The following is a 27792-nucleotide window of genomic DNA, read 5'->3' on the forward strand; positions in this document are numbered from 1 at the left end:
GAAATTCTTCCCAACAAGGTTTTCTTTATTGTGTTTGCCTGAATTTATAGACTAGAGAAGGTCCTTTCATAGTAAGACAATTAATGAAAGTGAAAAAAAGGGTTTAAAAAAAAAAAGAAAAGAAAACTTTAAGCTCCTTCTCCCCTCCCCAAAAGTTAAAATACATACACCCTTGTATGCACATATGCTCAGTCGCTTCAGTCATGTCAGACTCTTTGCAACGCTATGGACATAGCCCACAAGGCTCCTCTGTCCATGGGATTCTCCGAGCAAGAATACTGGAGTGGGTTGCCATTTCCTTCATGTATGCATGTAAAAGAAGCACAAATCCTCACGCCTTCCAGACATTCTCTAAATTCCAGGCACCACTCAGACTTCACTCCAAATCCCCTCAGCACTGTGATAACTGCTGGGTGTAAAACTGTTTACACATTTCCAATCCTCTAGATTGTAAACTCACAGGGATGGGAACATATTTTCTTATTATGCTTCCTCTAAACTGATTGTTGTTTGATGCAATACATAGCCTAGAAAGTTTTGATATAAGTGTGACTTCTCTACATTAAACTGTTTATGTACCAGACAAGCAAGATATTTCAAGCTAGTATTTAACAAATTATTTGGAAAAGACAATTCTTTTTTTTTCAAGGTAATTTCCCCCTAATTTATCATTTAAGAAAAAAATATCCAGATTTAAAGATACAATACTGTATACATATTTGTCTTAATGTAGATAGGTCTTAGGGAAGTACTGTGGTTTTGATAAAACCAAAAACCCAAAAGTTCTGATTTGTTAGAGATAAAAGTACTCAAAGTAATCAAAGTACTCATGGATAGCATTATATGTTGTCCAGGATTTGTTTTAAAATACTCAAGTAAAAAAAGGATAAGGTAGCTACTGAAGTGTCGATGGCATTCACTGAACTAATCTTTTTGTGTGTACCTTTGAAAATTTCCAACTAATAGACATAATATGTTCAAAATTAAACTCGAGTTTCCCTACCCATTACCACTTCACTAATGGCCTTCCCCATTTCAGTTAACAGGAATTCCATCCTTCCAACTGTTCAGGCCAAAAAGTCATCCTTGACTGCTTTCCTTTGTTACCTTCTCACATCCAATCAGTCCAGAAAACTTATTTTCTCCATGTTCAGAATATATACAAAATCTGGCTACTTTTTACCATTCCATTGGCACCACCCCAGTCCAGGATACCACTATCTCTCATGAGGAGTATTACAAAGCCTCCTAAGTACTCCCCACTTCCCATCCTCCCCACTCCCCTGTCCATTCACAACACCAGAATGAAGGGCAATCTTCTAGAACATAGGTAGATCTTAGAACTCCTCTGATCAAACTCTCTAATAGATCCCTGCTCTGTGTAAAGTACAAGGTCTGCAAGGCCTACATCTGGTCCCCATTACCTTCCTGTCCTCATTTCCTATGATTCTCCCCCTTCTTCACTTCTTTCATCCAAAACGGCCTCCTCACAGCTCCTTCAGCACTCCAGGCATACTTCCATCTCAGGGCCTTTGAAGACCATTCTCCCGGCATAGTTGTTTCCCTGAGAGAGCTGTACTGCTTCATTCAAATGTTTTTGTTCAAACGTCACCTTCTAAGTAAGGCCTACCCTGGCTATCCAACTCAGCTCTCCTCATCCCCTTCTTCCTGCTTTACATTTCTCTGGAGCTTTTATCACATTCCTACATACTAAACAATCCTACATACATACTAAACAATTCACTCAGTTTAATAAGCTCTCTACCTCCCTGACCAGAATGGAAAATCTCTGACAAACAAGCACTGTTTTACCTCCAATGCCTAGAATGGTTATCTGGCATATAGAAAGGACTCAATAAATACATGTTATAGAAAACAGACTGGGGGTTGCCAAGTGGGGAGGGGCCTGGGCGAGCTCCTGAAATGGGAGAGGGCTGGATTGGGAGTCTGAGCTTAACAGATGCAAACTGTATATATAGAATGGATAAATAAAAAGGTCTCACTATATAGCACAGGCAACTATCTTCAATATCCTGTGATAAACCATAATGGAAAAGAATATGAAAAAGAACTGTTGTTCAGTTGTCTCCAACTCTTTGTGACCCCGTGGGCTGCAGCGTGCCAAACTTCCTGGTCCTTCACTATCTCTAGGAGTTTGCTTAAACTCGTATCCATTGAGTCAGTGATGCCATCCAACCATCTCATCCTCAGTTGCCCCCTTCTCCCCCTGTCCTCAATCTTTCCCAGCAAAAGAATACATATATACATACATATATAACTGAGTCACTTTGCAATATAGCAGTAATTAACATAACATGGTAATTCAACTATATTTCAATAAAAAAATTAATGTAGGGACTTCCCTGGTGGTCCAGTGGTTACGAATCCACCTTCCAATGCAAGGAACATGAATTCAGTCCCTGGTTGGGGAACTAGGATCCCACATGCGTTGGGGGAACTAGGATCCCACATGCGTTGGGGCAACTAAGCTGGCTCACTGCAACTACTGAGCCCACACGCCCCACAACTAGAGAAACCGGCTCATCCCGAAAAAAAGATCCTGTGTGCTGCAACCAAGACCCGACACAACCAAATAAATAAATTAAAAATAAATAAGTGTTAAAAATAAATTTAAAAACAAATAAATATGTTGAATTGAAATGAAATAATCTGGATAGGAAGAAATTATGGTGGTCTCTAGAAAACATGTTATTTTTGCCAAAATACAAATACAGACAATGGGCAATGAAAATAAGGTCTAAATAAAAAGAACCTGCTAGGAAGATTTCAGGAGCTGCAGAAAGGAAGAAAACCTCTCAGGCAGAAGGTATCCTGGAAGCATGTCCCTGGGATTTAAAGGCACATTATTGGAGAAAAGATCCTTTGATGTAGAGAAGAAACACGTCTCCTCTGGCACCAACAATCATGAAGTTTACTGGTTAAAATCATCCTGAATCTGGGGGAAAGGAGGAGCTTTATACATAAATCTCTTCTAGGTTCTCGTTCTCAAATCAGCTGATTGGCGGCTTGTCTGTTTCAGTCTCTTCAGTAGGTGGCTTGTTGAGTAGAAGGAAGGATTGGCAACAGTAGGGCAAGGAAGGTTGGACCCCAGGAAGCTGGGGTCATGTACTATGTGTTGGCCTCAGGAGGTGGATGAGTTTCCTGCAGTGTTTGGCAGAGGCAGGTCTGGGACTGCTGTGTGGGAGTAACTGATTGCCCAGAGAGAGCAAGGCTAATTTCTCACTGGCGCCCAGGGATATCAGCACCTGTGGGACAGAGAGAGATGACAAAACACGACATGCAGAGTACTCTCATTTGGCCCAGCAATTCCCACTCTAGAAAAGAAAGCAAAAGAATATGAGCTCTCGGGGATTCAAAATAGATTATGTGGGAAAAGACAGACTTTGAAGACAGGAACCACTAAGACCAGACTACTTCCATTCTCTTTGGTCACAGACCATGAGACCAAGGCACCAAAGGACCCATGAACTTGTCCCCAGGAAGAGATAATAAATGCAGCAGCCAGAAGGTGAGATTCCCAACCAAGGATCTAGGCCAGTGTGAATTACCACCAAAAATCCCTTTTATTATTTCCCCACACAGACTACAGAAAATTCTGTAGTATATATCATCACCATCCTGTTAAAACTTCTCTTCTGCAAGAACTGCCCAAATGCCACCACATGGAGCTATTATAATTTGGGGGTTTGGCTTTATCATGGGCTTCCCTGGTGGCTCAGATAGTAAAGAATCCGCCTACAATGTGGGAGCACTGGGTTCAATCTCTGGGTTGGGAAAATCCCCTGGAGGAGGGCACGGCAACCCACTCCAGTATTCTTGCCTGGAGAAGCCAAATGGACAGAGGAGCCTGGAGGGCAACAGTCCATGGGGTCTCAAAGAGTCGGACACGACTGAGCGACTAAGCACACATAGCATACAACTTTATCACAGGTAAATGTGTGATTTTCAATTGTGCTGTTTATATACTGAAAATTGAGCAAAAAAAAAAAAAAGAATAAAGCAGTGGTTAAGAGCATGGGCTCTAGGGACAGTCCAATGGTTAAGAGTTCAAGCTTTAGGAGCCACAGGTTCAATCAGGAAGAGAACTAAGATCCAGTATCCCGAATGGCATAACCAAAAAGAACATGGGCTCTAGACTCAGACTCTTGAGTTGAAAAGCCCAATCCCACATGTTAGCTCTGTGACTGGGACGAGTGATTAAATTCTTTGTGCCTCAGTTTCATCGCCTGCCAAATGAGAAGGATAGCTTAAACCAGATAATAAAGGTAAAATGCTTAGCATGGTACTTTTCATATGGTTAAGTGCTAAAAAAGATCGCATCTTCATGGCCCTCAGAAAAAAACGACTCTATGCCTCAGCACCTCTAGTCTTCCCTCCCCCTCTCCTGCACAGCCTCCAGAAGACAGCAACGCTGCTCCTTGACAGCCCAGGCATTGCCAAGCCAAATGGAGCCCTCTTCAGGCCCCTTCCCATCTCCAGGTGGGAGACATTAGGTGAAAAACTCATGTCCAAGTCATGCCTCCTGAGTTTCCTGCTCCCAGAGAAGGAGGCAGCTTGGGTTTCCAGATGTCCCAATTCCTTAAAGATTATCTCAGAAAAAATGTGAAAACAGCCCTGTCGTGGTGATTCACATGTCCCCTGGGATGTACCTGATGGATGCAGGGCTCCTGTCGGAGGCTACGGAGAGCAACGAGGGCGGCTTCCTTCACATTTGGCTGGGGGTCTCCACACGCCATCTCCAGGAGCCGCTGGGGCACTTGGCACTGTAAAAGCTCCTCCCCCAGACCCTCAGGCCCCAGGTTGCCCAGAGCTGATACAGCATTGCGCCGGATACCAGCCTGAGGATCTTCAAGCAACTGGGTCATACCAGGTACTGCGGCTGCCAGGGCAGGTCCCAGGGGACCAGCTTGGTAGGCTGCATTGCCTACAGCAAAGCTGGCTCCACGCCGCACAGCAGGGTCCTTGTCTCCGAGCCCCAGCAGCAGAAGGTTGAGCAGTCCTGCCTGGCTCTGCAGGGCCCCACGCAGGGCCATGCTGTGTTGGAGCAAGTGTCCCAGGAGCCCGTAAGTACGGGCCCGCACAGAAGTCTCTGGGTGGCTCAGGAGGCTGCGCAGGGGCCGATAGGATTCATCGGAGCCAGCCAGGAGTTCGTGGATAAAAGACAAATGGCTAGGAGACAGTAACCGGGCAGTGTGGGCCAGGAGGGAGAGAAGGTCAGACGTCAGCAGAGGCTGGTCACCCAGGAGGGCAATGGAGAGGAACGAGACGGTGGTTCTAGGGGAGGCAGCCACTGTGTTCACAAACTGGTTGAGAAAAGTGGGCTCCGAGAGGGCCAGGCGTGTGAGGAGACTGATGGGCAGCTCAACTTGTGTCAGAGGGAGATGGTGACAGCAGACCTGAAGAAGGGGGAGGGGTGCAGGCAAAACAGTTCAGGGAGAGGGAGAATGCACTGCTGAGAAGTTACTAGAAATAGCCCAAAGCCTGGGGGAGAAAGAAGCCAAGTTCTGCAAAGAACACTACAGAGGGTTGGAAGACCTGGGTCACAGCACCGCCCGTGAGACACACACCACCTGGAGCCTGGGAGAACATGTCCTTCCCAAGGCCAAGCCGCAGTCTGCAAGGCCTCAGTCTCTCTGCCTTCAGAGACCCACTCACTGCTTAGTGCCAACAATCGCCAGAGAAGCGATTCCTGGCTGAGGAGCAGCGTCTCCAGGGCCTAGACCAGGATGAGAGAATCAAGAGAATCCAGACAAGGGACTGATGGAGAGAGGAGTCATCAGCCCAGCTCCAACCACATGCCTCTGTTCAGGCTTGCATGCTCCCTCCACTCCAGTCTCAGATGCTGTATGCCTCCAGGGACATGGGAGAGCCCTAGAGCTGCCAGGAAGTGAATGTGACACAAGGTTGACCACCTTCCTGCCTGGGTGGCTTCCCTGGTACCTGCAGTAGGTGGGCAGTGACTTCTGAGTCTGTGAGGTCAGCCAAGACACCTTCAAGGAGGTCAGCATCCACATCCAGGGCAAAAGGGAAGCAGAGGAGCTGGCAGACAGAGAGCACCACGACGGGGAGAAACTCAGACCCTTGTGGCCTAAGGAGGGCAGCGTGGAAGGATGGACTCGGTCTGGCTCACCCAGCCTTCCATATTCTTCCCCCTTCCCTCCTTCCCCAACCTCAGTAATCACATTTCTTGCCTCACAGCTCAAGCTGTCAGCTCTCTCTCTCCTGCCTCCCCCCGTCCATCCCACCCATAATAGCAGAATTGAAATTTTCAACTCACGCCTGACCCAGGTGATGCAGGAAGCTGGGCGAAAGCAGATGCTTCAGGGTGGACATGAGGATACTTCCACGCTGAGACAGGTGACTCAGGCATAACTGGGGCTCCTGGGTAAAGGTGGCCATGGCCAAGCTCAGCAGGGCTGCCATGCCTGGAAACACCAACAGTGGAGACCCAGTGGAGCAGGCAAGAGGCCTAGATGCCCCTGCATCCCCATGGTTCTCAGGGCCACCACCTGTTCCCTGATGCCTACCCCATCCTTGAGCAGCTCCCGCACAGACTCTGCCATCCCCTCCCAAGGCAGCAGCACTCGTACCCCTCTCCATGGGCCAACCCAGTTTCAGGCTGTTTACTCTTGAAGAGGGATCAGTACACTGGCCCGACAAAAGGAGCCACGCTGTCAGAAGTGAGATACCTTGGGGTGAGATCAGCGTCCAGTCTGGCTCTGGGCTTTGTGGGCTAGACAGTGACACCTCCTCTTCCTGTGTAGATGCCTCCTCGGGGAGCCTCAGAGCCATGAAGAAGCGGTGCCACAGAACGGTCCACATCTCTGAGCTGGCCACGTCCCTTATTGGATTACCCTTCCCCTGCTAAAGCCAAAATTGAGAAGGGGAGAAGGGGGAGGGCCAAGTCAAGAGTCAAAATGCCTTTTTTTCACTCTTCTTCCTGATCTATAAGGAAGGGGAGTCCCAGAAACAATTCTTTCTGTTTTCCCACCTAGGATTTCTGTGTTGTCTCAGTTTCCTCTCTTATCACATCTTAACCCCCCTGACCTCTCAACCCATGTGTATGCCTACTGGAAACCAGGCAATTACAGCTTTCTTTCCACTGAATCCCAAGGGATGCAGCTGAATGGTTCCCCTTAAAGGGTCTGTACTGGGGCAGATGGGCCCAATCTAAGGCCATCACTGGTTGTCTGAGAGGAGAGGTGACTGTGTGGCTTCTTCCTTCCTCTTGGCCAGTGGCCCCCCAAAGCGCCCAGTTTCTCTCTCCTAAGTTCCCACGCATCCTGGGATGCAGCTGTACCTGGGTAAGGAGCTGCAGCAGAAGGATGAAGAGGCCGTCATAGAATCCACAGCCACCAGGTGGAGTCAGCCGGACCTGGTAGAGAGAGGCAGGAAGAGAGCAGATCCCTGAGAGGGGCGAGCTGACCGCACAGACCTGCGCAGCCAACTCCAAGTCAGGCAGAAGGAGTTCTTCTTCAGCCCAGAGTGGTGGGGAGAGTTCTTTTAGACTTAGGAGTCTTGGATGGATGGATGCACAGTGTGCTCAGTCGTGTCTGACTCTTTGGGATCCCATAGACTGCAGTCTGCCAGACTCCTCTGTCCATGGAATTTTCCAGGCAAGCATACTGGAGTGGGTTGCCATTTCCTCCTCCAGGGGATCTTCCTGACCTAGGGATCAAACCCACATCTCTTGCAGCTCTTGCAATGGCAGGCAGATTCTTTACCACTCTGTGTCTTGGTTCCTGCCTATTCATTCAACGACTATCTCTGTCCTAAAAACACGCAGTTTGGTAGGGTAACCAGCCACAGAAACAACTACAGTTTAGGAAGACACTTATTGAGCAAGAGGCTCTGAGGTAGGGGCTGTAGAGAGGGAGGCGGGATAGTTGAGATGCTAACTTTGCCCTTAGAGGTAGGAAACAGATGTGATTCAAAGTTTCAAAGGCAGACAAGGAAGGGAGAAGGCACAACTTATATAAAAGACAGGTCATGAAGGGCCACAGTGAATTTTTGAAATGTGAACTCTTTTGTAGAGGAGGATTAGACAGCCCAGGGGTAACAGATGAGCTCTGTGTAGCCTGCTAGCAAATGTGGACATTAACCCAGGAACTGTGGGAAGCTGCTGAGGACCTACACAAGCTCCATCCATATAGGCAAGACTAGTGCCTGGTACTCAGTACATATTTATGTGTGAAATAATGACTGGTTGAGCAATTGGGCAGGTTTTCCTTTAAGAAAGCTCACTTTGGCATCAGGGAAGAACACTAGAGAGTAGAGATCCTTCAGGAGGCCAGTGCCAGAGCCTGAGGAAGAGAGCAAGAGGGAGGGAAGGAGGGAGAAAGACGACGCCTCTTCCTCCCTCTTCAGAGGTCCTGTGTGTTAACAACAAATCTAAAGCCCTGACAGTAAGGGCTCAGAGGGACCTATTACCCAAGGGCAGAAGGACAGGACAGGAAAGACTCCTGGATTCCCTCCAGGCTTACTGGAATTTCAGGCTTTTCTCCCTGAACACAGACCTTATCTGACTCAGAGAAAACACATGTCTGCATTCGGCGCTGGTAGGACTCACCTCTGCAGGGGCGGACAGGGCATGTGTGGCTGCAGCGATCCACTCCACAGGCTGGAAGTCAAAAGTCACCCCTTGCTGACCAAGCTGCCCCAACAGACAGGCTGCTGCGCTCTGTGGAGAGTCAGATGAGGAGGAGGAATGTCCCAATCTGAATGGTACTCAGGACAGGCGGAGAGGGTGTCTGTCTCCAGAAGAATGCCTCACAAACAGCTGCACATTAGGAAACAACTCTCCTGTTCCCAGAAGGTGGGATGACAGGGTGAAAAGGAGAGGAAGATGAAGGCTGAGAACTCACCACAAGAGAGACGACGTGCGAATGTGTAAAGACAGTAGCAATCTCACTGCCTAGCTTCTCCATTCTGGAATAAAGAGATACATCAGGGATGCAGCCATGTAAAAGGAGGCTGCTGAGTGACCTGCCCTCTCCTTTGGATGGCACTCTCCACCAAAGCTGCATGTCCACCTCCAGGGCACAGAGCTGGTGGGAATCTAGGTCTCTTCTCTGCAGAGAAACCTTCACTCTGTCCTAGTCCCTCCCAAGGACAGGCTGTATGGTGTCACTCCCCATAATCCATGTCAGGGTGACCTACGTGGGCGGAAGGTATCCATGTCAGGGTGACCCTACTTTATGACTCACCCAGAAGGCAGATCTTGGAGGCGAAGGACAAGAAGGGAGAGGAGGTAGAGAGTCACTTCAGTAGACTCTTCCCTATCTATTACCTTTACCTATAAAGGAAACCCAAGGCATCAGAGTGTCCTCTGATTGAGATGGTAGGACCCCTAAGAGATGCCCACTTGTGCCACTGGCCTACCTTGCCCTGGGCCAACTTCAACAGTGACTCCAAGGCCAGGGGTTCTTGCCCGAGAAGATGGCATAAGCGCTCACTGACGTGGCAGCAGGAGTATAGAACCTAAGGAGTGTGGGAAGGAGTTGGTCAGGGAGGCAGGTCCTAGACTGGAAGGCTCAGCTGAAAGCAGGCTAGCCTCTCAACAGATCTAGGGGTGTCAGAGAAATTTGGGCCATGTCCACCTCTTGCTGAGAGACTGAGATGCAGACACAACTCAGTTCTAGTGAGGACTGGCTGACATCTGGGCCATCTCAGCTGAACTGATTTAAAAGCAGAAAGGGGTCCTCCTCTCTGGGCGGGCAGTGGCAGGGGTGTCTCTCATCTCTCTCTGTTTCTCTCAGTGTCTCTTTCTCTCTCTTTCTCATTCCTAGAAGTGAAAAAGAAATCTGAGGGGCCAAGAGTTCTGGACAGGCAGTACCTTGAGGAGGGGTAGGCACAAGATGGGATGCTGCAGGGCAGAGATGAGGGATGACCTCAGGTGGTTGCTGTCTTTGGTGAGCTGATCAGCCAGATGCTGAGAGATCTGTGGAGACATACCTGAAGACTCAATCCCATTCCCTTTATTCCAATCCTATTCCTCTCATATCTCCAACTAATCAGGACTCTTAACCCCTTGCTTGCCACTCTTTCCCAGATTTACCAGGAACCTCAGACCTCATTCTATCCCCAGTCTTCATGCTCAGTGGAAAAGCAAAAGACAAGGCCAAGGTAAGTCCCACTGCAGGCAGGTACAGAGGAAAGTGTTGCTGGCCAAAAGGGAGCAGGAAATCTGAACTCTGAACCCTTGAGCAAGCATCACTGGTGGCTTCAGATCAGCCACCCCACCACATGGGCAGTTTGTCATGGAGCTCTTCAATCAGCTGGCCAAGGGCCCTGGGATTCTGGCTACATCATGTTCGACACGTGGCCCAAACCTAGTGGTTAGCATCTGCTTCTGGAAGTACTGAGTAGAGGCAGGCAGAGAAGCTTGTTTTTCTGCTTTTCTGAGACACTGGGGCCAACCTCCCCAACACTGGCAACAGCGACAATAAGAACAAATAACTGTAGTTCAGGATTTCCCGGGTGATCCAGTGGGTCAAGAATCTGCCTGCCAGTGCAAGGGACATGGGTTTGATCCCTGGCTCAGGAAGATCCCACATGCAGCCGGGCAACTAATCCCATGCAGCACAATCACTGAATCCCCACACTATAGCCTGTGCCCTGCAACAAGAGAGGCTACCCTAATGAGAAGCCCACTCGCCGCAACTAGAGAGTAGCCCCTGCTCTCTGAAACTAGAGAAAGCTTGAATGCAGCAACCAAGACCCAGCGCAGCCATAAATAAATAAATAAAAATTGAAAAAAAAATTTGTAGCTTAGACCTGCTCCTTGGCTTCCCAGCAGCCTGGCAGCCCCACGGGAGCGGTGCACATGGCTGCCAACGCCGAAGAAATGGCTCCAGGCAGATCCTCACTCTGCTCCCGCAGCGGCTGGCTCACCTGGGGGGCGCCTGTGAGAAAGGCAAAGAATGCACAAAGGCATGGGTTGTTTCAGATTCTCTCTTCTTTCTCTCAGTTCATAGTTACTTAATACTCGCTAAATGACAGACACTATTCTAGGCAATCGGCAGGATAAAGAGCAGGGCTGGTCCTGCTGACAAGTCACTCAAGAGAACCTCCCTTCCCCATTCCCATTACCTGGGGGGCTATGGAAAGGGAGCTGTGGAACTGTCAAGCCATGAAGGAGCCCGTCCAACACAGCCCGATGTGTAGTCAGCAGGCTGGAGTAGAAGGCTTTGGAGATGGTCCAGCTATTCCCATCCATGGCTTCACACAGAACAGTAAAGCACTAGGGGAGACGGGCAGGGTTCACATTAGCACATCAGAAACCAGACTGGACTCAGGGTAAGGAGCAAGGGCTCCCGGAGAACCTGAGAAAGAAGGAGGAAAACCCAGGGGGACCAGTTGTTGAATTCTAAGTATTCCTCACACAGAAACTGCAGAGTAATTGCCTTCATGTTTGGGAACAGGAATTTTAGGTGTCAATCCTTCTATTTTGATCAGCTGCTCCCTAAATAATATTTTTCGAAGTAGTATCGCGGACCCCAAGTATAAGAATTCCTGGGGATTCGTCGGTCCTTCCCAACCCGGTCTTCAGAATTTATTCCAAACTCCCCATGCTACTCACTGCACAGTGACATATGAGAAGTGCTGACCAATAATGTGAGTCACTACTGGCCAAAATTTAGGTTAGACATTAACAGCTTCCTGACCAGAAAGGATGAGGGATATTAAGACAGACTCCCAGACTAGAAGAGACTGAATGGACTGCTAGCTTGGGGTAGGACTGCAGCCCACATCTGTGCTCCCAGTTGCCAGTCTGAAACTAATCAGACAATTGTTTCCTTCCTTGCTCATGTTCCTCTCTTAACAGTCTCTTCTGAGACCAGTCAGAACTTGGCTATTTTCTCTTTCAATCCTCCCTTTCTGTCCCTCACATGCAGAGTCCAGGAGAGATGACCTATCTAGGTTGCTAGTCTGTAGGACAAACAAGGTTGGGAATACTAGCTGATCTGTAAGTCTGTTCAAGAAGAAATCACTTCTATTTGTGGTTCCCCAAAATAGGTCACACTGCATACTGCTTCTGCACCTTAATATACATTACTGTTTCTGCCTGGAATGTCCTCCCTGCTTCCTTTTCTCATCCACCTGGCAAACTTCTGAGCACCCTTCAAATCCTAGCAGAGATTATTTCCTTCTTCAAGATTTCTTCTATGACCCTACGGAATTCCCCAATGATCCATTGGTTAGGACTCCACACTTCCATTATAGGGGGGCCCCAGCTTGATCTGTGGCTAGGGAACTAAGATCCTGCGTGCTGTGTGGTAAAGCCAAAAAAAGATTTTTCCTATGACCCTGCAGGTAGTGTGAATCTTCCTCAGTGGTGCTTCTGTGTTTTATATGAAGTTCTAGTATACTTTTATTTTAATATTTATTTATTTGGCTGTACCTTGGTTGCAGCATGTGGGATCTAGTTCCCTGGAGTCTTAGGCACCGGACCACAAGGGAAGTCCTTCTATTGTACTTTTCACACTGTTGTCCTTTATCACATTTATCCTACTAGACTAGTCCTGATCCCTTGAAGATACAGACTTCCTCTGACTCAGATGGTATACGGCACATAGTTGGCAGGCAACAAACATTTGTTGTATTACTTGATCTAACCCTATATAGTCATGAGAAAGAGAATGGGAGGAACATGGGGAAAAACAGAGAGAGAAATCTGGAAGGGAGAGCAGATTACCATAAGGCTGTCCCTCCGCAAAACCTGCTCAGAATCATCTGGTTGGGCCAGCAGTTTCCCCAACAGGTCCAGAAAGAGGCTGGCGGCCTCCTGAAATACCTGTAGGCTGGGAAAAAATGAGTCCTGGTTTCTTCTCATCTCTCTATTAAATGCCCACATGTGGAGAATGTGGGTAGGAAAATCTCTGCAAAGGAACACCTCAGAACGCTCTCCCTCTCTCTCCTCACACATACAGAGTCTCACATACACACCTCCAGGCCTCTTCTCTGCCATTTTCTCTAGCTTATTCCCACCCTGAGCCTTCCATTCAGTGTATGGTGACTAACGCTGACCTTTAGAACCTGAAATTCTGTGGGCAAATTTGGAGGTGACTCAAGGTCCTTAAAAGGACTTGCTGGACTCTGAGAGGTCACTCAGCTGACCCCTAAACCTGTCACAAATCATGGTTTCTCCCTACTCAGCCTCTTCCTAATGGGGAGAGGAAGAAATGGGGGTAGAAACTGAAGCCAAACTGGCCAACAGCGCAAGACTGCCTCTCATCCCACCTGTCACCTGTCTGGCTCCTCTCCAGATTGAAGGTGCAGGCAAAGTAGGCCTGAATCACGGCCACCAGGTCCCGTACGAAGGCCCCATACCAACATTGCTGCCAGGGAAGAGGACAGAGAGTTAGGGCAACTCAGGGGACAGAAACAAAGACCAAGGGAAAAATGGGTCAGAGATCCAGTTAGGTGACCAAACAGAAAGGGACAGAGTGAAGAAAACCTTTAGACAGAGAGAGGAGATTTCAAGGTCACAAGTGGTGGCCAACAGGCTATGAACAGCCCAAAATGTGTCCTGTTTGGTCTGAACAGCATTTTGGAGTGTAGCAGGTTCTATTTTTCAAAAGAGCACAAATTCTCTTCTAAATGCCTTAAAAACATTCAAGACTAACACTCATCAACAGAGTGCGCTTCCAGCCACCCGAGCCTTGGCCCCAGTAAACACTTCTGCATCCCAGCCTCTCGGTTCAGCTGCGGCGGGACACAGCATGGGCACATGGATGCTGAGTCTCAACCTGAGCTCTCCCACGGATCATCTCCATGACCATTTACAGGGTAGTGCCCATGGGTGAGTTAAGCTCTGAATATTTGAGAAATTACACAGAAAAGTCTGGATTTCTAGCTTCTCTTAGAAAACTGGAGGATGTGGCACCATGAGCCCATTTTCCCACCGAGCAACAGTGAGCTGGATGGGCCTGGGCACGGGACCTCAATTCCTCACATTCCTGCTATTCAAACAGTCATACACGGTCTACTCCCCTGATGACATTATCTGCCTGGCCTCGGAAGGCAAAAGAATTTGCAACTCGTAATCTACTAAGTAGATACGGAGAAGAGAAAGAAAAGGCAGAGGGGCCGATAGAGATGGCAGTTGGAAGAAAAGAAATGCAAAGAGAAGAAATGCCGGTCAGTCCTGAGAGGCGGCACTTACCTGCTGGATACTGTTGCTCTCCTGGCTGTGTCTGAGGAGGCTGAGCAACAGCCCGGGAAGCCCGGCCTCACGGCAGAAGGAATACAAGGGAATAGAGTCATTGCAGCTGGAGAGGAGACCGCTCAGGACCCGGAGTGCAGGAAGGATGCGGGGAGCACCCTCCAGGACGCCTTTTAGGATCTGGGTGACACGAGGGAAAGAGATAATAATCCATGTCTTGAGAGATAAAAGAGAGTCACAGCAACCAAGTGTCCCCAAGACGCTGACAAAGAAGACCCAGTGTTCTTACTCCTTTTTTTGGAAATCTAAAACCCAGAGAAGGAGAAGAGAGAAACAGGGAAAGTGCACCAGGAAAGAGGACTACAGGTGGCCAGGGCCCCTGACGTAGAGGGGACTAAGGGGGAGCAGGGTCCCCCCTCAGTCAGGGATGGACCTAGTGGGCATTCCTATCTACTCCCTTCCTTCTCCAGCCCTTCACCTTAAAATAAAATGAAATGAAACCACACACATTTCTGAGAATTAAAAACAATGGGCACAAAACAGTGCTGTTCAACTCCACATAGACAAAACAGTATTATTCAGCTCTACCTCCAGGGTTAACAAACTGTGACCTGCAGGCCAGATCCAGCCTACTACTTATTTTCATACAGCTCATATGCCAAGGACAGTACTATATTTAAATGGTTATTTTTTAAAAGGTTATTTTTCAAAAGAAATGTAACATTTACATCAAGAACTTTACAATATGCCACTCATCGTTCTAAATCTGCTCACTTATTTACTCAATCTTTACAATAACCTTAGTTGCTGCTGCTGCTGCTGCTGCTAAGTCGCTTCAGTCGTGTCCGACTCTGTGTTACTGTAGAGTAAATACAACTACCAACTTTATGGATAAGGAGACTGAAGCTTCCAGACAGGTTAAGTAAACAGTCAATAATCACACACAGGGGGCTTCCCTGGTGGCTCAGTGGTAAAGAAATCCTCCTGCCAATGCAGGAGACATGGGTTCGATCCCTGGTCCAGGAAGATCCCACCTCCCAGAAGGAGCAACTATGTCCATGCGCCACAACTACTGAGCCCTTGTTCTAGAGCTCAGGAGCCGCAAGTACTGAAGCCCATGCACCCTAGAGCCTGTGCTCCACAACAAGAGAAGCCACCTCGATGAGAAACCCTTGTACTGCCACCAAGAGTAGTACCCACTCACCACAACTAGAGAAAGGCTGGCAGCAGGAGACCCAGCACAGCCATAAACAAACACACACAGTAGTTCAGCTGGAATTCCAACTCAGAAAGTCTTACCCTGGAGGCAGAATTGTTAACCTCCTTTCCCACTGAAAAATTATCTGACACAAGGAGGACATGTAGGGGCCAAACGAGAGATGCAGGGTGCCAAGACAATGCAATGGTAAAAGGAGAGTCTTTTCAACCAGTGGTGCTGGGGTGATTATGTATCCACATGCAAAAAGATGAATTTAGATCCCTACCTCAAAATATATATAAGAATCAACTCAAAATGAGTCAGAGACATAAATGTCAGAGCTAAAATTCTGGAAAGTTTAAAAAAAAAAATAGGAGAAAATCTTTAAGACTTTGGGTTTAAAAAAAGATTTCTTAATATAATATCAGAAGCAAAATCCACAAAGGGAAAAAATGGTAACTGGACTTCAAAATCCAAAACCTTTGTGCTTCAAAAGACATAAGAATAAAAGGACAGATTAAGACTGGGAGGAAAAATTCGCAAATTGCACATCCGATAGAAGTCTTGTATCCAGAATATATAAAGAACTCTTGCAACTCAATAAGAACTCAACTTTAAAATAACCAAAGGAAATAATTAGATATTTCACCAAAGAAGATATACAAATGGCTGGTAAGCACATGAAAAGATGCTCACATTAGTCATTAGCAAAATGCAAATTAAAATAGCAATGAGATACTATTTTACACCCACTAGGATGACTACACTCAAAAAGACAGATAATAATACATGTTGGCTGACTTTAATTTTTTGGGTTCCAAAGTCACCACTGCAGATGGTGACTGCAGCCATGAAATTAAAAGACACTGACTCCTTGGAAAGAAAGTTATGACCAACCAAGAGAGCATATTAAAAAGCAAAGATATTACTTTATCAACAAAGGTCCGTCTAGTCAAGGCTATGGTTTTTTCAGTAGTCATGTATGGATGTGAGAGTTGGACTATAAAGAAAGCTGAGTGCCGAAGAATTGATGTTTTTTGAATTGTGGTGTTGGAGAAGACTTGAGAGTCCCTTGGACTGCAAGGAGATCCAACCAGTCCATCCTAAAGGAAATCAGTCCTGGGTGTTCATTGGAAGGACTGATTTTGAAGCTGAAACTCCAATATTTTGGCCACCTGATGTGAAGAGGTGACTCATTTGTAAAGATTGAAGTTGGGAGGGATAGGATATTGGGAAATATTGAAGGCAGGAGGAGAAGGGAACGACAGAGGATGAGATGGTTAGATGGCATCACCAACTCAATGGACATGAGTTTGGGTAAACTCCGGGATTTGGTGATGGACAGGGAGGCCTGGCATGCTGCGGTTCACGGGGTCGCAAAGAGTGAGACACGACTGAGCGACTGAACTGAACTGAACTGAATACATGTTGGCAAAGATGTAGAGAAATGAAGACCCTCATACATTGCTGGGAATGCAAGACGGTATAGCCACTTTGGAAAACAGTTTAGCAGTTTCTTAAACATAAATTTACTATCTGACTCAGTAATTCCACTCCTATGCATAGGCCCAAGAGAAATGAAAAAATGATTTCATTTCAAAACTAAACGTTCAGTTGTTCAGTCGTGTCCAACTCTTTGCGATCCCATGGACTGCAGCACACCAGACTTCCCTGTCCATCACCAACTCCCGGATCTTACTCAAACTCATGACCACTGAGTCAATTATGTCATCCAACCATCTATCTGTTTTCCCCTTCTCCTCCTGCCTTCTATCTTTCCCAGCATCAGGGTCTTTTCAAATGAGTCAGGTCTTCGCATCAGGTGGCAGAAGTATTAGAGTTTCAGCTTCAGCATCAGTCCTTCCAATGAACATTCAGGACTGATTTCCTTTAGGATTGACTGGTTTGATCTTCTTGCTGTCCAAGGGACTCTCAAGAGTATTCTCTAACACCACAGTTCAAAAGCATCAGTTCTTCGGCACTCAGCTTTCCTTTATGGTCCAACTCTCACATCCATACATGACGACTGGAAAAAACATAGCTTTGACTAGAAGGACCTTTGTTGGCAAAGTAATGTCTCTGCTTTTTAATATGCTATCTAGGTTTGTCACAGCTTTTTTCCAAGGAGCAAGAGTCTTTTAATTTCATGGCTGCAGTCACCATCTACAGTGATTTTGGAGCCCAAGAAAATTAAGTCTGTCACTGTTTCCATTGTTTCCCCCTCCACATGCCATGAAGTGATGGGACCACATGCCATGATCTTAGTTTTCTGAATGTTGAGTTTTAAGCCAACTTTTTCACTCTCCTCTTTCACTTTCATCAAGAGGCTCTTCAGTTCCTCTTTGCTTTCTGGCATAAGGGTGGTGTCATCTGCATATCTGAGATTATTGATATTTCTTCCAGCAATCTTGATTCCAGCTTGTGCTTCCTCCAGCCTGCCATTTCGCATGATGTACTCTGCACAGAAGTTAAATAAACAGGGTAACAACATACAGCCTTGATGTACTCCTTTCCTAGTTTGGAACCAGTCCATTGTTACACGTCCAGGACTAATTATTGCTTCTTGGCCTGCATACAGATTTCTCAGGAGGCAGGTAAGGTGGTCTGGTATTCCCATCTCTTGAAGAATTTTCCACAGTTTGTTGTGATCCACACAGTCAAAAGCTTTGGCATAGTCAATAAAGCAGAAGCAGATGTTTTTCTGGAACATTCTTACTTTTTCTATGATCCAGTGGATGTTGGCAATTTGATCTCTGGTTCCTTTGCCTTTTCTAAATTCAGCTTGAATATCTGTAAGTTCTTGGTTCACATACTGTTGAAGCCTGGCTTGGAGAATTCTGAGCATTACTTTGCTAGCCTGTGAGATGAGTACAACTGTGCAGTAGTTTGAATATTGCCTTTCTTTGGGATTGGAATGAAAACTGACCTTTTCCAGAAATGAAACGTAAAACGTATGTTCACACAAAGGTTTCCTCATGGATGTTCAAAGTAGCATTGTTTATAAAAGCCAAAAAGTGGAAACAACCCAAATTTCCATCAATTTGTGGAACAAATAAACAAAAACATGATATATACATACAATAGAATACTAATTAGCAATAAAAAGGAACTAAGTACTGATACAGGCTACAACATGAATGAAACTTCAAAAAACATTATGCTAAGAGAAAGGAGCCAAATACTATCTATTGTATGATCATGTTTATGTGAAATATTCAGAAAAGACAAATCTATGAGACAGAAAGCAATCTCCTTGTAAGTGCTATGAGTAGGAATGATGATTAACTGTAAATAGCTAGGGATTACCTTTTTGGGGTGATGAAAATATTCTAAAACTGAATTATGGTGATCATTAGTATAGTTGTATTAGAAAGTATAAATTGTTACATCTGTATTTTTAATTTTGTCAAAAATTTTGTAGAAATGTGTTTTCTCTCATTAGAGAAGTAGCTATGGGGCTACCCTGGCAGTTCAGTGGTTAAGACTTTACATTCCAGTGTAGGGACTGTGAGTTCAATCCCCGGTCAGGGAGCTAAGCTCCCACATGCCTCTGGCCAAAACACCAGAACATAAAACAACAGAAACAATACTGTAACAAATTCAATAAAGACTTTAAAAATGGTCCACATCAAAAAAATCTTTAAAAAAGAAGCAGTAGTTAAATGATATCCTCCCTTTTTTTCCCTCTTGGCAGTCAATGCCTAAAAATTTTACAGCTGAAAGCTTGCTTATCCTTGCTCTGAAGAATCCTTTTTCCCTTTAGAAAGAGAAACCCAAGGTCTGCTCTTTCTGTATACTAAAAGAAGTTACCGAAACTACCTGAATTAAACAGACAGTAGTGAAAGAAAACTGGAAAGGGAATTTCTCCTTATGCTGATTGTTTTTTAACACCTCATCTGTGAAAACAGTCTCCAGTCCCATCCATGGGTATCCTTCTGCTGCTTACCTGCTCTCCAGTCTCATGCAGCTGACTCTGGATGCGCTGGCAGAAGTCAGGATTGCACAGCAGGGTGAGAGGGGCCTTCAGCTGGACGGGCACAGGCTCGGTAGTCTCTAGCAGGTGTTGCCACTCATCATCACTGTCTTGCTCCTGAGGCATCAGGGAGAGAAAGAGGTCAGGAGGAGTGTGTCAGGTTCAAGGCAATAGCTCCCACCCTGGGGAATCATGAAAGTAAAGTGAAAGTGTTAGTTGCTCAGTCATGTTGGACTCTTTGTGACCAAAGGAGCTCCCCAGGCTCCTCTGTCCATGGGATTCTCCAGGCAAGAACACTAGCGTGGGTTCCCATTCCCTTCTCCAGAGGATCTTCCTGAACCAGGGATCGAACCCAGGTCTCCCACATTGCAGGCAGATTCTTTACTCGGGAAGCCCAAGGAATCATTAAGTAACTGCAAAAAGCCAGTGACTCCTTTGGCACAGTTGTATTTTTTTCAGCCATCAATTTAAAAAGACACAGTCAGCAGTATGTGAGAGGTCTTGAAAAGTCTCTTGGAGAACACTAGCATGTGTACATAAAGAGATATCTAGGAAAATGTCCACTGCATGGTTTATAATAACAACATCATAAAGCTAGTCAGTAAGGGAACAATAAATCATGGCATATCCATGTTAGGAAACATGAAGAAGTTATTAAAAACACTAGGATTTCCCTGGTGGTCCAGTGGTTAAGAATCCACCAGCCAGAGCAGGGGACACAGGTTGGATCCCACATGCCGTGCAGCAACTAAACCTACATGCCACAACTACTGAAGCCCATGTGCCCTAGATCCTGTGCACCACAAGAGAAGCCACCATGCTATGAGAAGACTGCTCACTGCAACTAGAGAGTAGCCCTCTCTTGCCGCAACTAGAGAAGGCCTGCGTGCAGCAACAAAGACCCAGCACAGCCAAAAATAAACAAAGCAAATCTTAAAAAAAAAAAAGATTGTACTAACAGTGCATCACTCATGTACCATTTCTACCAAAAATGCATGACTCGAATCTAACCATGTGGAAGTGGCAATCTGAGGAATATTCTACAGAATAACTGACCTGGGCACCTAAAAACTGTCAATCATGAAAAACAAAGAAAGAATAGGAACTATTTCACATTAAAGGAGACTAATGAAGTATAACAACTAAACGCAATGAATGACACTGGACTGGATTGTGGATCGGGGGAAAATGTGTTTTTGCTATAAACATTACTGGAGCAACTGGGAAAATAAAAATGTAGATTGTAGATTAATCATATCAATGTCAGATTTTTGACTTCTATAAATTGTACTGAGGTAGTGCAAGTGCATCACCTAGCTCTTAGCAAATATGCACTAAAGTCTTTGGCAATGAAGGTGCATATCTGCAACTCTTCCTAAAATGAATTTTAACAACTGGTGAATCTGAGTAAAAGGGTATATAGGAATTCTTGGTGCTATTTTCACAGTTATTCTTTAAATTTGAAACCTTTCCAAAATAAAAAGTTAAAACCCTAAAAAACCAAAAGATTGAAGTAGATGTAGAAAAATCTTTACAACAGATCATATGGTAAGAGATACATGAGGCAAAACAATACCTACAGTCTGGACTCAGTATGTAGAAACAGCCAAACTATATATTCTATGTGGCTACATACATATGTATAAATGCACAGAAAGTCTGGAAGGAGACAGACACCTTGGGACTGAGATAAGGCTCAAAGGGGACTTTCCTTTTTACTTAGTACTCCAATTTTTTATAATTAAATGTTCACACACTATGCAATGAAAATCTATGAATAAGAAGGAAGCAGTTTTTAACACAAGGGGACTCATCCTTAGATAGTTGGGAATCACTGTTCCAGAAAACTGCTACCAAGACCTAACATCCATGGCAGGGACTAAGCCAAGAGGAGCCTCTAGGGCTCACCTCATTTTCCAGATCCACCGCATCAAGGCTCTGCTGGCCCATCACCTCTGGCCTCAGCTCTGGGAACGCTCGTTCACAGTCCTGGGTGATCCAGTTTTCCCTGCCAGAGGAAGCAGGGAGTAGTATGAGTACCAGACCTGTGAGGTTTAGGGTTAACTTGTCCTTCCCTCTAGGTTCAGCGTAGGAATGGAAAGCCATAGAGGACTGGCAAGAGGAGACCTTCTAGGATCTGGCCAGGACAGCATATGTTCACTACACACATATCTTTGACTGCCCTCCCACTGTGAATCTTATTTTCAAATCTACCTTGGTGGTTTTCCCCTGGAGCTCTCAACTCAAATAATCTTTTCGTGTGTCTGGAGACTATTTTTTTTTTTCCTTTTCAGTTAATGTACAACCGAGACATAGAGAAAGGAAAGTTCCCATGCTTCCTGATAAAATCACGAAAGCATCTGGAATCAGAATTCAAGAACCCAAAACTTAGACTCCCAGGGCCCTGTCCACATTTAGGCAGTGATGAGTGACAGGAACCATGCTGCATTTGCTTTGACTGGAGCCAAAGCTCTGCAAGTCACATCATCCTACAGATCCTGGGCTCTACCTTCCTCACCGAGGTGCAGGGGGTGCCTCTCCAGCACCCCACTCAGCCCAGCTGCTCTTCATTTCTGAGGCTACAACCCCAGTTAAGAGGCCTGGTTCCTGAGGAGTGTCCTTGAGATTGGGCAGAGGGGCTGTGCCAGGAGCCACTTTGCTGGTCCTATCCTCTTGCTCAAGGGGAGGTCCTGTGTTCTGGTGTTTCTGCAGGAAATGGGCAGGAGACACTGAGTCAGAACTATCTGGTTGCCATAAGACACTATGAATTCCATTTAAAGCCCATTCCCAACCCTAGAAAGTCACCCTCCTGCTCTAGCTTCCCCAGTCACTAGTCTGGCTAGGTCACACATACCCCTCTGCCTCACTCACCTTCTGCTTGGCCTCCTCAGCCATACGTTTACAGGCTTGCCGCAATAAGTGAGATCGATTGCCCTTGGGGGCCAGCCGAAGAGCCTGTTGGTCCTTTAGGACCTGAAGTTCTGGGGGTAAGCGACTGGTGAACGGGGTACCAAAATCTGGGCCTGCTGGCTCGGTTAGTACTACAGAAAGAGAAGAGGGAACACATGATCATAGTGGAGCTGTGCCACTGTTTCCACTTGGCCAGAGACAATGGCAGCATCTTCAGGCTCCTGTGCAAAGAGGCCATTTTGATAAAGTGACAAAGAGGGAAGGGGGTTGCAAGGGAAGTGCAAGGGTCATGCCAAAGGCTAAAAAGAAAATTCAAGCTGGAGGGGTAAAGAATATACGTTGGATCCAGATGTTGGGGCCAGGGGTTATATTGGGTAGAAGTGCAAGAGCCCTGGGAACTCTAAGGACTCACTGGTGACGCGGCCAGCAATAAAGGGGTGATATAAGAGGTCTGGCCAGGACAGACGCTGCCGGGGGTCCTTGGTGAGCAGTCCCTGAAGAAAGTTCTGTGGAAAGAAAGGATACCCCATCAGTCTGCACTTCTCCATAGGCTCTCAAACTCATTAGAACTGGTCAACCAAGACTTTAAAAAACTTATTTATTTGGCTGTGTTGGGTCTTAGTTGCAACATTTGGGAGCTTTTGTTGTGGAGCACAGACTCTCTAGCTATGGCACATGGGCTTAGTTGCTCCATGGCATGTGGGATCTTGGTTCCCTGACCAAGGATCCAACCTATGTCCCCTACATCGCAAAGCAGATTCTTTTTTTTTTCTTGCAAAGCAGATTCTTAACCAATGGACCACCAGGGAAGTGCCCAGAGTGCATTCTTACAGCACATGTCTTAAAAGCTGAGCACACACACATTTATTTATCGCATGCTCGCCATGCAGGGATCAAACCCATGCCCCCTACAGTGGAAGGCCGAGTCTTAACCACTGGACCACCAAAGAAGTCCCTCCTTTGTTCAGATTCTTTTTGGCCATTTTTTGGGTCTCCTTAACTAAACAGGTTTGGGAGAAATTTGTCTCTTTTCATCTTAGCTAAAATAAAGGAAGGTTATAATGAGATTTTACTCTAGGAGAAGGCTGCATTTAGACTTCATTGAAGGCCCAAATCAGGCCCTTGAAACAAAAAGGGTCAACTCTTTTTCCTCCTTCCCTGGCCTACTGAGATTTAACTGCAATGAACAGGCACCATCTCTATACTCTGCTCCTAATCAGTGAGCTAGCTCCACTAGCTCTGGCCATTTGGATATCTAAAGATTGTTCCTTTCAGGAAGAGGACTGACGGCTATGTTGGCAAATCTAGAAATCATTCAGACATTGCATCTGATAGGACATTGGGAGAATAGAGAGTGTGTAAAGGGACAAGTAACTGTTTCTGAGATTTTGAAATTTCTTCTTCATTTTGGTATAGGACCACCTGGCAGACTCTCAGGACTGGCAGACCTTAGGTCACCCTCCCAGAATAAGCCCCTGCAGTACAAAAGCAAGGCAGCTTGCCCCAGCTCCTGCATTAATTCAGTAACTGTGAAGTGCAACCCCAGCTCTGGGAAAAAAAAACTGTGGAAAAGGGAATAGGACAGAGACAGGTTTCTGACGCAAAAGCAATCTGTCAGTATCCGTTACCTTGAAGCAGGGACTAATGGTGGGAGGCCAGCGCACAGGGTCCTTGAGAATAAGGCTGACCAGCTGAAAGATGCTCGTGGTATAGAAGGGAGGGGTGCCTACTGCCAGCTCATACAATATACAGCCCACCGACCAGAGGTCTGCAGTGTGGTCGTAAGGTCGTTCCTCCACCAGCTCTGGGGACATGTAGAGGGGTGTGCCTTTGATGGATGTCAGCACCATCGTGTTAGTGCTCATAGCCCGGGCAAACCTGCAAGGAGATGATGGAATGAAAACGGAGAGAAGATATTCAGTCAAAACTAGAGCTGCTCACTGCTAACTATTACTGTGTGAGATCGCCCCAACCTGAACAGAGAGAATGCCTTCTAAAAGACCCAGGAGGAATCCCTTCTCCAGCTCAGGTTCTAAAAGGAGGCCCAGGGAAGTCAAGCATATAGTACAAGCCTCCCTGCAAAACCAGAACTGGCAACATAAGGTCAGGCTCCTCACCCAAAGTCACAGAGCTTGATACCACCACCCTTGGCAAGAAGGATGTTCTGAGGTTTCATGTCTCGGTGGAGGATACGGTGCGAATGCAGGTAGTACAGGGCTGACACCAACTGGGCAGCAATGGCCTGAACCTACAGGTCAAACAGGCAGGTGGGAGGAAGAAAGGGGAGGTCAAAGGAAGACGCCTAAGGACTCCACCCTAATAGTACTGTAGACATGACCTCCTCCTCTTCCCTCCCTTTCTTCCAGAGCATCACACAATATCTTTCTTAGTTCTTGTCTTTCATTTGTTTATTCATTTGTTTGAGGGAAATACATTGAGTGTCACTGACTGGCTGCATGACCACAGGCAAATTATCCTGTGCCTCACAGATTCATCATCTATTGATAAGGCAACAATAATGATATTACTTGTCTCATAGGATCATTGTGAGGATTTAAATGAGTTCAAGCATGTAGTGATGGAACACTCAGAATATGGTGCCTGGCACTTAGTAAGCATTCATATATACTAACTGTTATTACATAAGACGAAGTCCCTGTCCCAAGAGAAGTAGCCAGACAAACAACAAGACAGATAAAATAAACAAGGTGATGACTTACAAATAACGATGATTGTTTGGAAGGAAGCAGAATGCTGTGACAGGAAGTCCTGATGGGGGCCTACTTGCCAGAGTACACAGAAATCCCTGGAATGAATATGGCTGGAGAATGTGTTCAACCTACTGCTAACCACTGTGTCTTGGTGGTGAATCCTGCCTTAACCACAAATCTTATCCCTTCCTATCTCTCTGGTACCACCACACCTGGACTTCTTTCCTAAAGGTGCCTAACAACAGGAATAATATTAGCTCCCTAAAATAATAGCTAACTATTGAATTAGTGTTTGTCAGGTGCTCTTTCAAACACTTTACATGAATCAACTCATTAATCTTCCCATTAATGCCTTACGAGGTAGACTTTATTATTATTTCCATTTTAAAATGAGGAAACTGAATAAAGAGAGGTTAAACTAATTTGCCCAAGAAGACCCAGCTAGAAAGTATCAGACCTAATCTCTGCATTCAGAGAACTTGGGTTCTGGTTTTCACATACTTTACTGTCATACCACATTACCTCCATATACACATAGACTCTTATATTTTACTCAGGAGTTTTCAGAATAGAGACTCTCAGCTCTCCCTACAGTCCTTAACCTGAGGAGAAGTCAGGGGCGGGAGAAGTTTCAGCCGGGAATACCTGGTCTTCTGGAAGTTTTCCATCATCTTCGAGGATCTGAAAGAGCTCTCCTTCAGCATAGTCTGTCACCACCACCACCTGCAGGGAATAGGCAGTGCTGCTGATGGCTCCAAATGTATGCATTTTGAGGCTGGGAAATTCCTGGGACCCTTCCTCTTGGGGAGAAGTGACCCCCCGCAAAACCAAAGCACACCTCTTTGTCAGTCTCAAAGCTATCAAGCATATGCACAATGTTGGGGTGCCGCAGACCCCGCATGATTTCAATCTCCCGTTGCAGATTCCTCAGCTCCTTCTCTGAGCGTCCCAATTTTGGAATGAACTTGAGGGCCACCACCTGTCAGTGGTAAGGTCAAGAGTCAAGGCCTAATCGCACTATTGAAACATTAGCCTCAGGGCTCCAGAACTGACTTTAGATTGTCTGAGAGCAATTCCCACTGTACTTTGCTAGTCTCCCACTCCACTTTACCAATGGTACCCTCCATGGGTACCCTCCAACTGACCTTACCCCAGCTTCTCCTGCCTCTTGCCCTAGGAGGAAACCGCCTTTGCCAGTTAGATTCTTTTGGTGGATTCTGGGAGAGGTGTTCTGATCTGGATAAAGAACTCAAGGTTTAAGGGATTTAGGAGAAAGGGAAGGAAGGAAAAATGAAGAGGGTAGAATAGAGCTCAAATGGTTTATACCTTCCTGTATGGTAAGTGGAAGTGTTGGTTGCTCAGTAGTGTCTGACTCTTTGAGACCCCATGGACTGTGGCCCACCAGGCTCCTCTGTCCATGGGATTTCCCAGGCAGGAATACTGGAGTGGGTTGCCATTCCCTTCTCCAGGAGATCTTCTCAAACCAGGGATCGAAACTGGGTCCCCGCACTGCAGATATATTCTTTACAGTCTGAGCCACCCAGGAAGCCCCAGACACTACTACTACTCATAACAATAATTTGTTGTTTGCTAGGTACCAGACATTGTGTCAAGTGATTCAGTGTGACATCACACTTAATCCTCAAACCCCATCACTCAGACACTGTTCTTAATTTCATTCTATAAATGAGAAAACTGAGACGTAGAAAGGTTGAGTAACTTGTCTATAGTTCTAAGACTAGAAAGTGGTAGAGCTATGACCTGAACCCAAGTAAGCCAATTTCAGAGCTCATATTCCATAAATATGAAGGAGTCAGTGTCTTAGGAATACAGGTCACTGCTCTGGTCCTATACTCCACTGGGGTTTACAGTGTGGAATCCCACCCAAGAGATGTCCCTCCTTGTTCACCACCTGAGCACTGTATTTTCTTCGACCCTTGTACACCCTCCCAAAAGAGCCTTCTCCAATCATCTCCAATACGTGGTACTTTTCCATGACAGAAATTTCAGGATCCCTCAGAAGGAAGGAGGTAGAGATGGTGACGAAGGGCTACAGCTCCAGGGACAGTTCCACACATCTGGGAGGCCTGGCTCGGGCACGGAAGAAAGAGTAACGTTAGCCGCCTTGCCTTTTCTTTTTTTTTCATAACAATCCAGGTCTCATAAACAAGGTAGGGTGCAGTGTATGAAAAGATGATATCTTGGAGCAGACCGCCTCCTGTAGCTCTCCTCCCTTTTCTTCTGCTGCCTCCCAACTGAACCTCGTTCCCACCCAACCCCGAGACCCATACCCCGTCCACCCAGCCCAACCCACCCGACCCTAGGCCCCTTCACACGGCATCTCCCCTCGACCCCGCCCTCTCTACTCAGCCTCACCTCCCCCCGACCCCGCCCCCTCCGCCCAGCCTCGCTCCCACCGACCCCGCCCCTCTCCGTCCAGCCTCGCCCACCGACCCCGCCCCTTCCAGCCACCCCAAAGTTCCTGCCACTGCCACCCTCCTCAGCACCCTCACCCCGCGCGCTCAGCGGACAGGAGCCCCTCTCTTACCCCCAGCCTAGGAGCTTGAAGCTCCTCAGGCCGAGGGACGCCGGCCCTGGCCTTCAGCTCCGCCCCTTCTGGCTGCCTTCGTACTTTGCCTGAGATAGCGTTCTTCTCCACCCCCACTGCCGGTCTCTTTAGACTCACATTGTTACCAATTTTACTCGATAGAACTGGTCAGAGGTTCGGAGAACAGAGAGGTTCAGGGGTGTGAGCGAGACAGTGGGCCGCCCATAGGCACTTCCTAAGGGCACTTCCGAACCGTCCCTTGGC

The 27792-nt window shown here is 46.6% G+C and overlaps 1 protein-coding gene across 1 annotated transcript; it reads right to left on the minus strand.

The window, feature by feature from the left end:
- STK36 (serine/threonine kinase 36) lies at positions 1-27586 on the minus strand. The gene is made up of 27 exons (XM_061148731.1): positions 27494-27586; positions 26893-27067; positions 25819-25959; positions 25626-25703; positions 24387-24517; positions 23898-24147; positions 22682-22775; positions 22231-22400; positions 21878-22065; positions 21268-21367; positions 19333-19476; positions 14189-14368; positions 13264-13361; positions 12719-12824; positions 11113-11263; positions 10798-10925; positions 9857-9961; positions 9403-9501; positions 9228-9316; positions 8886-8949; positions 8591-8701; positions 7322-7396; positions 6711-6885; positions 6299-6446; positions 5962-6109; positions 4671-5417; positions 1-3266 (listed from the first exon to the last, which is right to left on the minus strand). Exons 2-27 carry the CDS (start codon positions 26974-26976, stop codon positions 3123-3125), a joined length of 3948 nt encoding a protein of 1315 aa, XP_061004714.1. The 5' UTR covers positions 26977-27067; positions 27494-27586; the 3' UTR covers positions 1-3122.
- Between the last annotated feature and the right edge of the window lie 206 nt (positions 27587-27792).

This window comes from Dama dama, chromosome 8 (genome assembly GCF_033118175.1).
Source record: "Dama dama isolate Ldn47 chromosome 8, ASM3311817v1, whole genome shotgun sequence".
Lineage (NCBI taxonomy): Eukaryota > Metazoa > Chordata > Mammalia > Artiodactyla > Cervidae > Dama > Dama dama.

Bases quoted from the DNA above. Each gene is read 5' to 3' on its own strand.
- STK36 (XM_061148731.1), bottom strand. From the start codon at position 26,976: ATGGAAAAGTACCACGTATTGGAGATGATTGGAGAAGGCTCTTTTGGG. The intron at 9,962-10,797 runs GTCTAAGCTACA...ATGTCTCCACAG, and splicing joins GCTGGGAAGCCAAGGAGCAG to ATCTCTCAGCATCTGGCTGA. The intron at 6,886-7,321 runs GTACAGCTGCAT...TTTTGGCTTTAG, and splicing joins TGCTGCAGCTCCTTACCCAG to CAGGGGAAGGGTAATCCAAT.